General features: G+C 44.9%; 1 protein-coding gene across 2 annotated transcripts in view; it reads left to right on the forward strand.

Annotated features, from left to right (window-relative positions):
- The window catches only part of dnah10 (dynein axonemal heavy chain 10), a 397024-nt gene that overhangs the window by 99709 nt on the left and 280553 nt on the right, over positions 1–16762 (forward strand). For both annotated transcript variants that reach the window (XM_070888200.1, XM_070888202.1), the window contains exons 19-21: positions 4167–4646; positions 7786–7944; positions 10449–10565. In XM_070888200.1, the coding sequence (XP_070744301.1) occupies positions 4167–4646; positions 7786–7944; positions 10449–10565 (756 nt within the window). The remainder of the gene's footprint in view (positions 1–4166; positions 4647–7785; positions 7945–10448; positions 10566–16762) is intronic.

The raw sequence follows: 16762 nt of genomic DNA on the forward strand, positions 1-16762 counted from the left end.
CCATGCGTTCTGCTGCGCTGAGCCAAGGGCCTGGATCGACCGGACGGAGGGGAGATGCCAAGATAAATAATAGGCACCGTTTCTGTTTTTAAAAAGTCGGCGCACCATACGGAGGTGCGTGGTTCTAACCCTGTGGGCAAACTTGGGCCCAATGGGACTAAAGGCAGATAAATAAGAACATAAGAACATAAGAATTAGGAACAGGAGTAGGCCATCTAGCCCCTCGAGCCTGCTCCGCCATTCAACAAGATCATGGCTCATCTGGCCGTGGACTCAGCTCCACTTACCCGCCCGCTCCCCATAACCCTTAATTCCCTTATTGGTTAAAAATCTATCTATCCGTGACTTGAATACATTCAATGAGCTAGCCTCAACTGCTTCCCTGGGCAGAGAATTCCACAGATTCACAACCCTCTGGGAGAAGAAATTCCTTCTCAACTCAGTTTTAAATTGGCTCCCCCGTATTTTGAGGCTGTGCCCCCTAGTTCTAGTCTCCCCGACCAGTGGAAATAACCTCTCTGCCTCTATCTTGTCTATCCCTTTCATTATTTTAAATGTTTCTATAAGATCACCTCTCATCCTTCTGAACTCCAACGAGTAAAGACCCAGTCTATTCAATCTATCATCATAAGGTAACCCCCTCATCTCCGGAATCAGCCTAGTGAATCGTCTCTGTACCCCCTCCAAAGCTAGTATATCCTTCCTTAAGTAAGGTGACCAAAACTGCACGCAGTACTCCAGGTGCGGCCTCACCAATACCCTATACAGTTGCAGCAGGACCTCCCTGCTTTTGTACTCCATCCCTTTCGCAATGAAGGCCAACATTCCATTCGCCTTCCTGATTACCTGCTGCACCTGCAAACTAACTTTTTGGGATTCATGCACAAGGACCCCGAGGTCCCTCTGCACCACAGCATGTTGTAATTTCTCCCCATTCAAATAATGTTCCCTTTTACTGTTTCTTTTTCCAAGGTGGATGACCTCACATTTTCTGACATTGTATTCCATCTGCCAAACCTTAGCTCATTCGCTTAACCTATCTAAATCTCTTTGCAGCCTCTCTGTGTCCTCTACACAACCCGCTTTCCCACTAATCTTAGTGTCATCTGCAAATTTTGTTACACTACACTCTGTCCCCTCTGCCAGCTCATCTATGTATATTGTAAACAGTTGTGGTCCCAGCACCGATCCCTGTGGCACACCACTAACCACCGATTTCCAACCCGAAAAGGACCCATTTATCCCGACTCTCTGCTTTCTGTTAGCCAGCCAATTCTCGATCAATGCTAATACATTTCCTCTGACTCCGCGTACCTTTATCTTCTGCAGTAACCTTTTGTGTGGCACCTTATCGAATGCCTTTTGAAAATCTAAATACACCATATCCATCAGTACACCTCAATCCACCATGCTCGTTATATCCTCAAAGAATTCCAGTAAATTAGTTAAACATGATTTCCCCTTCATGAATCGATGTTGCGTCTGCTTAATTGCACTATTCCTATCTAGATGTCCTGCTATTTCTTCCTTAATGATAGCTTCAAGCATTTTCCCCACTGCAGATGTTAAACTAACCGGCCTATAGTTACCTGCCTTTTGTCTGCCCCTTTTTTAAACAGAGGAGTTACATTAGCTGCTTTCCAATCCGATGGTACCTCCCCAGAGTCCAGAGAATTTTGGTAGATTATAACGAATGCATCTGCTATAACTTCCGCCATCTCTTTTAATACCCTGGGATGCATTTCATCAGGACTTGGGGACTTGTCTACCTTGCGATCTATTAGCCTGTCCAGCACTACCCCCCTAGTGATAGTGATTGTCTCAAGGTCCTCCCTTCCCACATTCCCGTGACCAGCAATTTTTGGCATGGTTTTTGTGTCTTCCGCTGTGAAGACCGAAGCAAAATAATTGTTTAAGGTCTCAGCCATTTCCACATTTCCCATTATTAAATCCCCCTTCTCATCTTCTAAGGGACCAACATTTACTTTAGTCACTCTTTTCCGTTTTATAGATCGGTAAAAGCTTTTACTATCTGTTTTTATGTTTTGCGCAAGTTTACTTTTGTAATCTATCTTTCCTTTCTTTATTGCTTTCTGGACCTAATGGCTTGCATCCTAGGGTCTTAACAGAAGTAGCAGCAGGGATTGTGGATGCATTGGTTATAATTTACCCAAATTCCCTGGATTCTGGGGAGGCCCCAGCAGATTGGAAAACTGCAAATGTAATGCCCCTATTTCAAAAAGGAGGCAGACAAAACGCAGGAAACTATAGATCAATTAGCCTAACATCTGTGGTTGGGAAAATATTGGAGTCCATTATTAAAGAAGCAGTAGCAGGATATTTGGAAAAGCATAATTCAGTCAGGCAGAGTCAGCATGGATTTATGAAGGGGAAGTCATTTTTGACAAATTTACTGGAATTCTTTGAGGATGTAACGAACAGGGTGGATGAAGGGGAACCAGTAGATGTGGTGTATTTGGATTTCCAGAGGCATTTGACAAGGTGTCACGTAAAAGGTTACTGCACAAGATAAAAGTTCACGGGGTTGGGGGTAATATATTAGCATAGATAGAGGATTGGCTAACTAACAGAAAACAGAGAGTCGGGATAAATTGTTCATTCTCTGGGTTGCCGCAGGGATCAGTACTGGGACCCCAACTATTTACAATCTATATTAATGACTTGGAAGAAGGGACTGAGTGTAACGTAGCCAAGTTTGCTGACAATACAATGATGGGAGGAAAAGCAATGTGTGAGGAGTTCACAAAAAAACCTGCAAAAGGACATAGACAGGCTAAGTGAGTGGGTAAAAGTTTGGCAAATGGAGTATAATGTTGGAAAGTGTGAGGTCATGCACTTTGGCAGAAAAAAATCAAAGAGCAAGTTATTATTTAAATGGAGAAAAATTGCAAAATGCTGCAGTACAGCGGGACCTGGGGGGACTTGTGCATGAAACACAAAAGGTTAGTATGCAGGTATAGCAAGTGATCAGGAAGGTCAATGGGATGGAGTATAAAAGCAGGGAAGTCTTGCTACAGTTGTACAGGGTATTGGTGAGGCCACACCTGGAGTACTGCGTGCAGTTTTGGTTTCCATATTTACGAAAGGATATACTTGCTTTGGAGGCAGTTCAGAGAAGGTTCACTAGGTTGATTCCGGGATGAGGGTGTTGACTTATGAGGAAAGGTTGAGTAGGTTGGGCCTCTACTCATTGGAATTCAGAAGAATGAGAGGTGATCTTATTGAAACATATAAGATTATGAGGGGGCTTGACAAGGTGGATGCAGAGAGGATGTTTCCACTGATAGGGGAGACTAGAACTAGAGGGCATGATCTTAGAATAAGGGGCCACCCATTTAAAACTGAGATGAGGAGAAATTTCTTCTCTCAGAGGGTTGTAAATCTGTGGAATTCACTGCCTCAGAGAGCTGTGGAAGCTGGGACATTGAATATATTTAAGACAGAGATAGACAGTTTCTTAACCGATGCGGGGTTATGGGGAGCGGGCAGGGAAGTGGACCTGAGTCCATGATCGTATTAAATGGTTGAGCAGGCTTGAGGGGCCGTATGGCCTACTCCTGCTCCTATTTCTTATGTTCTTATGAATGCTATTTTTCACATAAACATTCATGGTTTTAATTGGCAGTCGTTTTTTTGGTTTCCAGGTCAGGCTGCTGAAATCAAATTTTGAGGACTCATTTCAGGACAATTTCCCTATCGCTGCTGAACCCAGTCCTGACCTTCCCTTATACCTACATGATTCTCCCATCACCCGTTTTACACTATCGCACAAGGTCTTACACGTTTTAGCAGGAATCACTGAGCAGCCATCAGCGGCGGGGACTGTGGATGACTTTTCCCCTGTCGGCTTGAGGCATTGAAGGACTGGCTGAGATAAAAAAAAATGACCACAGTCAGTGCATTGAAGCTGGACCTTGCTAGTCAGTATGATCCACCACCAGATTACCGGGTGAATTTACTCAGTGGTCTTGGTGTTGGTTCATCTCTTCCTGTACAAATGTACTCCCACTTATAACAGTTTGTGCACAGAACTGGGTAATCAGTCAATGTCCTAACCCAAAAGTAATGCCTGTTAGTTGCAGAGGATAGAAGTGCAGATTATTTTGACTCTACATTTAATACAATCTGTATTTCACATATTACAGCTATTCGTACGGTGGATGCATGGGACCTGTATTGAATGTACACCACAATATATTGACGGAGACGATGAACCAATCATCTTCAGTTTTTACAGTGACATTTCTCAGTATCCACAGATCATAGATGTCGCTGTTTCCACCAGTCAGAATCTCCAGAAACTTCTTGGTTCTCTGGGCAAGTACCTGAACCGCTGGAAGAAGTACCGATCCTTGTGGAAGATGGACAAGTCTATTGTTGTGGAGAAGTTTGCAGCGAAGAACCCATCTTGTGTTAGTTATGATGAGAAGTTGCAGTTCTACACCAGAATCAGTGAGGAGGTAGCCGAGCAGGCCATGGTGAAAGATGAGCAGTGTATTCGGCTCCAGCTCAGGCCCTTGGCATTTAGTGTCCAAGAAAATGCAAACGCGTGGGTCCATTCCCTTGGGTATTGTCTGAATGAAGCTGCCAAACGGGAACTGTACAACCTGAAAAATGAACTGGAGGTAACTTATCAACTTAAATTAATAAAATACACATTTTCGGTTAAAATGTGTTTATATTTAAAATAAATCATAGGTTCAGCCCTGAATATGAATTTGAAAGGGGAGAAATTGTAGCCTTGATTTCTTGAGCACTGTGTTAGAAGGCCTGTAGAATCTGTAATTCTGCATACAGTGAAAGTCTGTGGGGGAGAAATCGACCAGCCTTCCGCACGTTTTTTCGGCGATATTTCGCCTTTTTTGCCAGTAAAAGGCACTCACCTAAATTAGCCAAAGTTAACGAATGGCGGTTTTGAAATATCGCCGAAAAGCGAATTGACGATGTGCAATGGGAAAAAAAATGCAACCACTTAAAATTTGCCGTTCGGCAAACCCATACAGTGCAGCCTTCGGTCTGAGGAAAAGAGTATTTGAAGACCAGGCCCTCAAATCTGCCTCCAAGCTCATGGTCTACAGGGCTGTAGTGATACCCGCCCTCCTGTATGGCTCAGAGACATGGACCATGTACAGTAGACACCTCAAGTTGCTGGAGAAATATCACCAACGATGTCTCCGCAAGATCCTACAAATCCCCTGGGAGGACAGACGCACCAACATCAGCGTCCTCGCTCAGGCCAACATCCCCAGCATTGAAGCACTGATCACACTCGATCAGCTCCGCTGGGCAGGGCCACATTGTCCGCATGCCCGACACGAGACTCCCAAAGTAAGTGCTCTACTCGGTGCTCCTTCACAGCAAACGAGCCAAAGGCAGACAGCGGAAACGCTACAAGGACACCCTCAAACCCTCCCTGATAAAGTGCAACATCCCCACCGACACCTGGGCGTCCCTGGCCCAACACCGCCCTAAGTGGAGGAAGAGCATCTGGGAGGGCGCTGAGCACCTCGAGTCTCGTCGCCGAGAGCATGCAGAAACCAAGCGGAGGCAGCGGAAGGAGCGTGCGGCAAACCAGTCCCACCCTCCCCTTCCCTCAACCACTGTCTGTCCCACCTGTGACAGAGTCTGTGGCTCCCGTATTGGACTGTTCAGCCACCTAAGAACTCACTTCAGGAATGGAAGCAAGTCTTCCTCAATTCTGAGAGACTGCCTATGATGATGCTGACTCAGGGTGAAAATACACCGCCCAAGAAAAGTCTGCGTGGAAGCCTGAAACAGCAGTAGGTATGAAGACCGACAAAAAAGATAAGTTGAAGTTTTTATTTTTTAATTCTTTTTCAGTGATTTATTAGTTAAGTGTATAGTGAATGTTTTCTGATTGTTTATTTTTTGATTTTTGCAAATGTTTTGTGTTTTCTCTCCCCTCGCAGGGTCTGTATTTTTGGCCTCAGGCTAAAATTGGCGAGGAGCGCGGTTTTCACCGCGAGTCCTCGTGCAACGCCAATTTTTTCCCTATGGCGCATTTTTTTTGCCAATTTTACCCCCTTAAAAAATGGCGAAGTTTTGAGTGGTTTTTTTCCCCGTAAAATAATGGGAAAAAACTATATCGGCAAAAAGGGAATTTCTAGCCCTGTGGTATATACTGTATGATGCTCTGACTTCAACCAAAATACAGGTTCTTCTGGTTTGTGGGGAGAGTGGTTCTTTAGTAGGGGAAGGTCGCACTGTTCAACAAGAAAATCTGCACAGGACTCCTTTCAATAAATAAAGTCATAAAATTGTCTGTGCATCTGGGGCCTTAATCAGAGGGTTCTGTTTTGTGAATCTATATATACACAGCCATATTTCATCGAATTACATCGAATGTACAGCACAGAAACAGGCTGTTCGGCCCAACAGGTCACGCTGGTGTTTATGCTATACACGAGCCTCCTCCCACTCTATCAACATATTCCCTTCTCCCTCATGTATTTATCTAGCCTCCCCTTAAATGTATCGATACTATTCTATTCGCCTCAACCACTCTTTGTGGTAGGGAATTCCACATTCTCACCACTTTTATCCTCTCTAAGTTTGATGAGTTTATCAGTTAACTCCCTCCCTATCTATCATATCTTTTATGATATCTTTTTTGATCTCTTCTTCCAATGTTATATCCATCTCGTTAGTCTCCCTGGAAAAAACTGAGGCAAACTAACTATTCAAGATTTCTTCCATTTCACTGTCATACCTGTGAGTTGATCTTGTGCATTGGCCCTCTACCTATCTTCATTTTCATTTTTGTTATTTATGTGTCTATAGAATGCTTTAACTTCTTTTTATATTCTTTGGTAATTTAATTTTGTAGTATCTCTTTTCCTTCCGAATTGTTTTTTTTGACTTTCCTGTCCTCTTCATATTCCCCTTTGTCAGCCTCTCTTTTATTGTCGACGTACTTAATGCGTTTTATTCAGTTTCAATTTTACCCGTATCTTTTTTCAATTCATGCATGGTATGTGGGTTCGCTGGCAAGGCCGGCATTTATTGCCCATCCCCTTGAGAAGGTGGTGGTGAGCTGCCTTCTTGAACCGCTGCAGTCCGTGTGGTGAAGGTGCTCCCACAGTGCTGTTAGGGAGGGAGTTCCAGGATTGTGACCCAGCGACGATGAAGGAATGGCGATATATTTCCCAGTCAGGATGGTGTGTGACTGGGAGGGGAACGTGTAGGTGGTGGTGTTCCCATGCGCCTGCTGCTCTTGTCCTTCTAGGGGGTAGAGGTCGTGGGTTTGGGAGGTGCTGCCGAAGAAGCCTTGGCGAGTTGCTGCAGTGCATCTTGTAGATGGTACACACTGCAGCCACGGTGCGCCCTCAAGAAGCAGCCGCCTCAGACATTGCAGTCACCCACATTGTTCCAGACACACAGGAGGGGGGAATCCAGCACGGCAGCAGCCAAAGGCCGAGGCAGCTCCCTGCTTTGGGAATGGAATTCCAGCCCAAACCTGTGGTACACGGAGGAGAATGAGAATTAAGAAACAGCTTGCATATATACAGCAACTTATCAGGCTTCTGAGTGACAACCCACAGTGCTTGATGTACAACCAATGATCTCGAAGTGCAATGTTGATAAATGATTTCAAACAAATTTTCTGTTGATGATGAATTGTACTAAAATTATTTTATTATAATATTTCTTCAGAAACCCTAATTACACTGCTGCTGAGAACTGTCAGGACACCACTGTTTGTGCATTCGTAAATTTTGAATAATTTTCTTTTCCCATTTACAGGAACTCTCATTTTCCTTGCTGAGACATCCAGACTCACTCAAGGATCTGAAGTTTGTACTGAGTACAATTGCCAAAATTCGAGCCATGTCTTTAGTCGTGGAGCTGCGGTTAAAAGATACCGAGGAACGATACTGGACCCTCGCAATGTATAATATCCAGGTGAGACCTCCTCTCACCTTTGCCCTATAGTGAACACTGTGCTTTCATTTTCTTCAGCACTTAGTCATTACTATCCATGTTAATTAAGATTGAAGTGGAATTCTCCAAATCTAGATTGCCTTAAATGCAAACCAGGTAAGACATGTTAGGATTCCCAATGACTTTCAGGTATTTGCATTGCTGAGCTTAGTAAAGGAAATAGATTGAAACATTCACTCATCCAAGTGCCTGGCAAATATCTAAATATAGGATTTTCTGAAAGAAGCTTGTCAGTGAAGGATTCTGGTATTTGTTGAACTTTATGCTGTTCTATAAACCGTTGCAGTGTTTGCCATTGGCTGGGGGACATTGAGCATTGGGGAGCACAGTAAACCCCGAGGCTGGAATCCAGACAGCAATAATCGAAGGCTCATCTATTACCGCCCGCATGATGTCTGACTGGAGACTCTCAGAATAGATTTTAATTGTGTAAGACAGAGATTTATAAAATACAAACAGCGAGTTGTTGGGCAAGGCCTGTGTAATCGAAACAAGAGGAACATCAGTAGAAGGAGGTCCAATCCACAAGATTGAGAACCTTTGGTGTAATGTGCGCACTATGAGTATGTGGAGCTGTTGCATTGTGAGTGGCTTAGCCAGTCATGTGATGTTCACAAGACTCAATAAAACCCCACCAATTGAGTCTAGGTCATGCACGATGAGGTATGCAGTTGTGAGCCTGGTGGATGAACTGGTAATGTGCAGTGTGATTGTTAAACCTTTGCTGATAAACCAACTAGTTCTTAATAGCAATGTGTTGCTTTGAATCCTTAAGCAAGAACCCATGGAGCAAATACATTACAGAATGAAAATTGAAGGAGTGTCAGTGGTGGGAAAGTTTGATGGGACCGAGTGTGAGGCTCAATCCCAGCCCTTGGCCTAGAAATCGGATCTGAAGGATGCAGTGGGGCATGCACACACACCCTCCACGCCATATTGGTCAGGGCACCTACCAGAAACTGGCGTCGGGCCCATTGCCGATGTAAATCAGTGGCCCGATACCTATTTCAGGCCTCTTTGCAAAATTGGTTCCTGATTGACGGCAGTGCATCATGTTCATACATTAAAAAAACCTTCATGTTTCGGCTTTTGGACCAAATATTGTGCATTAATTCAATTTGAACTGTCAAATCAGTAAGTTTAGTTATGGGCCGTACCATCTGTAAGGCTGTACAGGAGGCTGATTTCCTTCAAAGCTTCAGCTGCTTAAGGTGGAACAGCTTGCTGGCTGAGGTACCAGAGGGTGACAGGAGTCCATGTCCCCAGCTCTCAGCAAGGAAAAGGAGGAGGAGAGGGAGGAAATAAAGTCAGTATGAAATGCCAGTATTCACAATTATCACTTATGAAGGGGAAGTTAGAAAGCATTCATTGTGTGAGTGTCACTGACAAGGCCAGCATTTATTGCCCATCCCTACCTGCCCTGAGAAGGTAGATATAATTGAGGGGCTTGCTAGGATGCTTCAGAGGACAATCAGACATTTTCCAGGATGTGATCCTTTAAGCACAGTGATCATATCGTTTTGAACAGCTTCCCAGTCGATCAATAAGGCAATTGGGGAAAGAGAGTTCCAAACACGGATGTGATTTGTATTTTGTACGCTGTGAGCTTTCATCAAGGCTTTTCTGTTTACGTTCAGCTGAGAGGAGATGCCACTAACTATGGAGTATTATCCTCACCTTTAGTAGCTGTGCCTTTCCTGGGGCACCTGAGTTGTTATTTCTTGAAGGATACAAAACTCTCGCTTGAAGGAATTGAGCAAATCGCACGAGTCCAGTGCATGAGATGGCATGTTGTTCCAGAGGCCCGCTATTCTCTGGGAAAAGAACCACCTCGATCTGGCCTTGTACAACTTACATTTGTGACCCCTGGTCCTCTCTAACCTATTTAATTGGAATAAACTGTCAACGAGAACAAAATCTCATAAACTTCAATCGACTTTCTCTAAAGTGTAGAGTCCCAGCTATTTTAGCCTATCTTAATAACTACAAATTTTTCCAATAGTCCTCCTCCAATGCCTCAATATCACCCACCATGTGAGGAGACCAAAACTGGACTCAGTATTGGAAGTAACTGAGGTCTGACCAAGGTCTTGTACAACAGAACGCCTTGCCTTATAGTCAATTGTCCCATAAATGCATCCCAACACCCTCTTCACTCTAGCTATCTCTTCATGGTATTACTCATGAACCTTTAAACATCTATGCACAAGAATGCCTAGATCCCTTTCTTTTTCCACCTGGTTTATTGCCCTGCCCACATACTTTTCTGGTATATTGTACAGGACATGGTATTTCAAAACAGCATGTAAAAAAAATTATTAACGCATTGTGCTGTTTTTTTCTCATGGTACTATGTTCATTTACATTATGTTTTGCACCTATATATGAATTGTTTTTATATCTTTGACCACTCTAGATCATTTTCTTTATGCCGCAAACATTTCTTAATTTTTTTTTCTCATCAGACTACAGGAGAAGAGAAAGAGTTGCAACACAATATTAAAATAAAATGGGAAAATCTCTTTGATGAATCACGTAAGATTGACCGTAGTCTGGGCACTGTAAAGAAGAAGTTCACTAAGGTAATAGATATCACTGTTCATTGGTGTCCTGTACGTAGTTATCCATGTCTTTGCTACCTCTAGACTATTCCAATGCTCTCCTGGCACACCTTTCACCCTCTGTGAACTTTGCTCATCCAAAACTCTGCTGCCCATATCCTAACTGGCACCAAGTCCTGTTCATTCATCACCCCTGTGTTCGTTGACCTACATTAGCTCCCGGTCCAGCAATGCCTCGATTTTAGAATTCTCATCGTTGTTTTCAAAGTCCTTCCATGGCCTCACTCCCTCCCTATCTTTGAAATCTCCTCCAGCCCTACAACCCTCCGAGATATCTGCGCTCGACCAAGTCTGCCATTGGCGGTCGGACCTTCAACTGCCAAGGCCCCAAGCTCCGGAATGACCATCCTAAACCGCTCCATCTCTCTATCTCTCTCACCTCCTTAAGATGCTCCTAACAATCTAGCGCTTTGACCAAGTTTTTGCTCATCTGTCCTAATATCTCCTTGTGTGCCTTGGTGTCAAATCTTGGTCAATAATCGCTCCTTTGAAGCGCCGTGGGACATTTTACTTTGTTAAAAGCGCTATATAAATGCAAGATTTTGTTGTTGATCTGGTACATCAGGTGCCATTATTTACTGACGATCTTGTTGCAAAACAATTAAAACATTTGGCAAACAAAAGTGAAGAAAGCCCCTTTCATGTCTGAAGGACATCCCAAAGTGTTTGAAAAGTACTTAATTAATCCCCAGCACATTGCTGTGAGCAATATCAGTGTGGCATGAAAAATGTTGCGTTTGTTTTCATGGTCTTTGTTTATTATAAAGATACTGTAGCTCAGGAAAGGCAGTTTGACTGCGGTTGAAGGCAGAAGATCAGGTGATGAATCCTCCAATCAAAGCTGGCAACCTGACTCGATCCCACCCACCCGCTTAACACCCCTCACTTTCCAAGACTTCATAAAATCATAAAATCATAGAATCATAGAAAGTAACAGCATGGAAGGAGACCATTTTGGCCCATCGTGTCCGTGCCGGCCGACCAAGAGCTACCCAGCCTAAGCCCACTTTCCAGCTCTAGATCCTTAGCCCTGTACGTTACGGCACTTCAAGTGCACATTCAAGTATTTTTTAAATGTGGTGAGACTTTCTAACTCTAGCACCCTTTCAGGCAGTGAGTTCCAGACCCTCACCACCCTCTGCGTGAAGAAATTTCTCCTCGTATCTCCTCGAAACATCCTACCAATTACTTTAAATCTACGCCTCCTGGTTGTGGATAAATGTGAGGTTATCCACTTTGGTGGTAAAAACAGAGAGACAGACTATTATCTGAATGGTGACAGATTAGGAAAAGGGGAGGTGCAAAGAGAGCTGGGTGTCATGGTACATCAGTCATTGAAGGTTGGCATGCAGGTGCAGCAGGCGGTTAAGAAAGCAAATGGCATGTTGGCCTTCATAGCAAGGGGATTTGAGTACAGGGGCAGGGAGGTGTTGCTACAGTTGTACAGGGCATTGGTGAGACCACACCTGGAGTATTGTGTACAGTTTTGGTCTCCTAACCTGAGGAAGGACATTCTTGCTATTGAGGGAGTGCAGCGAAGGTTCACCACACTGATTCCCGGGATGGCGGGACTGACCTATCAAGAAAGACTGGATCAACTGGGCTTGTATTCACTGGAGTTCAGAAGAATGAGAGGGGACCTCATAGAAACATTTAAAATTCTGACGGGGTTAGACAGGTTAGATGCAGGAAGAATGTTCCCAATGTTGGGGAAGTCCAGAACCAGAGGTCACAGTCTAAGGATAAGGGGTAAGCCATTTAGGACCGAGATGCGGAGGAACTTCTTCACCCAGAGAGTGGTGAACCTGTGGAATTCTCTACCACAGAAAGTTGTTGAGGCCAATTCACTAAATATATTCAAAAAGGAGTTAGATGAGGTCCTTACTACTAGGGGGATCAAGGGGTATGGCGAGAAAGCAGGAATGGGGTACTGAAGTTGAATGTTCAGCCATGAACTCATTGAATGGCGGTGCAGGCTAGAAGGGCCGAATGGCCTATTCCTGCACCTATTTTCTATGTCTATGTTTCTATGAACCCTCTGCCAAGGGAAACAGGTCATAGAAACATAGAAAGTAAAAGCAGTTGTAGGCCATTAAGCCCTTCGAGTCTGCACCGCCATTCAATATGATCATGGCTGATTCTCTATCTCAACACCATATTCCCGCTTTTTCCCCATATCCCTTGATGCCTTTTGTGTCTAGAAATCTATCTATCTCCCTCTTAAATATATTCAGTGATTTGGCCTCCACAGCCTTCTGTGGTAGAGAATTCCACAGGTTCACCACCCTCTGAGTGAAAACATTTCTCCTTATCTCAGTCCTAAATTTCCTGCCCCGTATCCTGAGACTGTGATCCCTTGTTCTAGACTCCCCAGCCCCGGGGAAACATCCTCCCCGCATCCAGTCTGTCCAACCCAGTCAGAATTTTATACCTTTCAATGAGATCCCCTCTCATTCTTCTAAACTCTAGTGAATACAGGCCGAGTCGACCCAATGTCTCCTCATACGACAGTCCTGCCATCCCAGGAATCAGTCTGGTGTACCTTCGCTGCACTCCCTCTGGCAAGTATACCCTTTCTTAGGTAAAGAGACCAAAACTGCACACAATACTCCAGGTGTGGTCTCACCAAGGCCCTGTGTAACTATAATTGCTCCTGTACTCAAATCCTATTGCAATGAAGGCCAACATACCATTTGCCTCCCTAACTGCTTGCTGCACCATGTTTGCTTTCAATGACTGGTGTACAAGGACACCCAAGTCCCTCTGTACATCGACACTTCCAAGCCATCACCATTTAAATAATACTTTGTCCTTATGTTTTTCCTACCAAAGTGGATAACTTCACATTTATCCACGTTATACTGCATCTACCATGTGTTTGCCCACTCACTCAATCAATCTAAATCGCCTTGCAGCGTCTTTACATTTGGTTCCCTCATCGAAATCATTTATATATATTGTGAATAGCTGGGGCCCCAGCACTGATCCCTGTGGTACCCCACTAGTCACTGCCCAAAAGACCCGTTTATTCCTACTCTCTGTTTCCTGTCAGTTAACCAATTTTCAATCCATGCCAATACATTACCCCCAATCCTATATGCTTTAATTTTGCACACTAACCTCTTATGTGGCACTTTATCAAAGGCCTTCTGAAAATCCAAATACACGACATCCACTGGTTTTCCCATATGTATTCTATCAGCTACATCCTCAAAAAACTCCAGTAGGTTTGTCAAACATGATTTTCCTTTCATAAATCCACGTTGACTTTGTCTTTCCTATCCACTTTATCCAGGCCCCTCATAATTTTATACATCTCAATCAGGTCTCCCCTCAGCCTCCTCTGTTCCAAAGAAAACAGACCCAGCATCTCCAATCTTTCCTCAGAGCCAAAATTCTCCAGTCCAGGTAACATTCTTATAAATCTACTCTGCACCCTCTCCACTGCAGTCACATCTTTCCTGTAATGTGGTGACCAGAACTGCACGCAGTACTCCAGCTGTGGCCTAACCTCCTTGCCCTTGTATTCTATGCCTCGACGAATAAAGACAAGTATTCCATATGCCTTCTGAACCATCTTATCTACCTGGCCTGCTACCTTCAGGGATTTGTGGACCTGCACTCCAAGGTCCTTTTGTTCCTCTACACTTTTGGGTGTCGTACCATATTCCCGAGCCTTGTTGGAACTCTCCAAATGCATTACCTCACACTTATCCGGATTGAATTCCATTTGCCACTGTTCCACCCACCTGACTAGTACATTGATATTTTCCTGCAGTCTGCAGCTTTCTTCTTCATCATCAACCATGTCATGTATCTCACACTACTGTATATAACTGTATCTTACCATGCTATACATGACTGTAACTAGGTATGACCTGTAACCACAAGCATACCTTACCACCAGGGGTGCACTTGCAGGAGACACGGCATACCTGTTCCACACAGGTATATAAAGGCAGGTCTCAGGCAAGTGTGGCACTCGAGAGCTGTGAAATAAAGGTGTAGGTCCAGAGTGACCTTGACTTCAGCATGTGCCTCGTGTAAGTCTGTCCTGCAGGGTCAGGACTTTACAGTGGCGACGAGTTACGGGATCACAGAATCCACAGAATGGCTACCAACGGCTCAGATGAGAAATACAATGCTGGAAACAATTGAGAGGACTTTATAGAAAGGCTCCAGCAAAGCTTTGTAACCAAAGACTGGTTGGGCAACGATAAAGCAGACAAGAGAAGAGCCCATCTCTTGACCAGCTGTGGCTCGAAAACATACGCCTTAATGAAGGACCTGATGGCACCCAAGAAACCAGCAAGCAAGTCGTTTGAGGAGTTGAGCACACTGGTGAGAGACCACCTGAAGCCAGACACAGGTTCTACAACTACAGACGCTGTGTGGGCCAGAGCATACCCGACTTTGTGGCGGAACTTCGGAGGCTGGCTAGTTTATGTGAGTTCTCCGATGAACTAAGGAGAGAAGTACTGAGAGACTTTTTTATTGAAGGAATAGGCCATGCAGGCATATTCCGAAAGCTCATAGAGACCAAGAACTTGACCCTAGAGGCAGCAGCACTGGTTGCACAGACATTCTTGGCAGGAGAAGAAGAAACGAGGTTGATTTATACTGCGGGTACGACAACTAACGAAACATCGGAACAAGGGGTTCACAGCGTGAAACAAGCCGCTACCCCCACACACAGACAAAGGCAGGAGAGCAGGCCTTCAACAGCAGGCAGTGGCGCCAGAAGCCATCAAGGGCCACATGAACGGCCGTTCACACCTCATCAACCCACAATGCGAGCAATCAACTACAGACTGAGAGAAGCTCAAGAGAGATCAGCCAGACACAGCTCATCCTTCGGAAACAATGGAAGCGGTCTGTGTGGAGATGTGGGGGAAGGCACTCAACAAGGGGGAGTCGTTTTCAGCATGCTGTTTACAGAAACTGCAACTATACAGGGCATCTGGCCCGCATGTGCAGAAAAACAGCAGCTCAGCTGGTATACGAATCGGAATGGTCAGCAAGCGGACCAGAAGAGGGTGGGGACAGTGCCCAGGACACCGAGGTACAGCGGGTCAACACGATCAATGTCCACTGTTCTTACAACAAGGCGCCTCCAATAATGATGAGGGTCCTACTCAACGGGATACCCATCAACATGGAACTGGACACGGGAGCTAGTCAATCTCTCATGAGCGTCCAACAATTTGAACAGCTATGGCCGCACAAAAGCAACAGACCAAAACTCACAAGGATCGACACCATACCAAAGAAATCGTCCCAGTCCTTGGCAGCGCCATGCTCTCAGTCACACACAAAGGGACGGTTAACCGACTTCCACTATGGATTGTCCCCAGAGATCTCCCAGCCCTGTTGGGGAGAAACTGGTTGGCAAAACTAAATTGGAAATGGAATGATGTTCACGCCATGTCGTCAGAGGAACGGACCTCCTGCTCAACAGTTCTAAGTCGTTTTGAACATCTCTTTCAGCCAGGTGTGGGCACCTTCAAAGGGGCTCAAGTTAAAATCTACATCACACAGGATGCTAGACCGGTTCATCACAAGGCGAGAGCTGTGCCTTATGTGATGAGGGATAAGATTGAACATGAACTGGACCGGCTTCTGCGGGAAGGTATTATCTCACCCGTGGAATTTAGCGACTGGGCAAGTCCCATCGTCCCCGTCATGAAGCCTGATGGATCCGTACGAATCTGTGGGGATTACAAGTCTACCATAAACAGAGTCTCCCTACAGGACCAATACCCGCTGCCCAGAGCGGAGGACCTATTTGCCACATTGGCTGGAGGAAAACTTTTCTCGAAACTAGATCTCACATCTCCGTATATGACGCCAGAACTGACCGAAGAGTCTAAGCTACTCAGCACCATCAACACACATCGAGGCCTTTTTATGTACAATCGATGCCCATTCGGCATCAGGTCGGCAGCTGCTATATTCCAGCGCAACATGGGGAGTCTACTCAAGTCCATCCCGGGGATGGTTGTGTTTCAAGATGACATACTTATCACGGGCAGGGTCACCGACTCCCATCTCCGCAATTTGGAGGAAGTACTAAGTCGATTGGATCGGGTAGGCCTAAGAGTTAAGAAATCCAAGTGCCTGTTTCTCGCGCCCGAGGTTGAATTTTTGGGCAGAAGAAT

This window comes from Pristiophorus japonicus, chromosome 8 (genome assembly GCF_044704955.1).
Source record: "Pristiophorus japonicus isolate sPriJap1 chromosome 8, sPriJap1.hap1, whole genome shotgun sequence".
Taxonomy (NCBI): Eukaryota; Metazoa; Chordata; class Chondrichthyes; family Pristiophoridae; genus Pristiophorus; species Pristiophorus japonicus.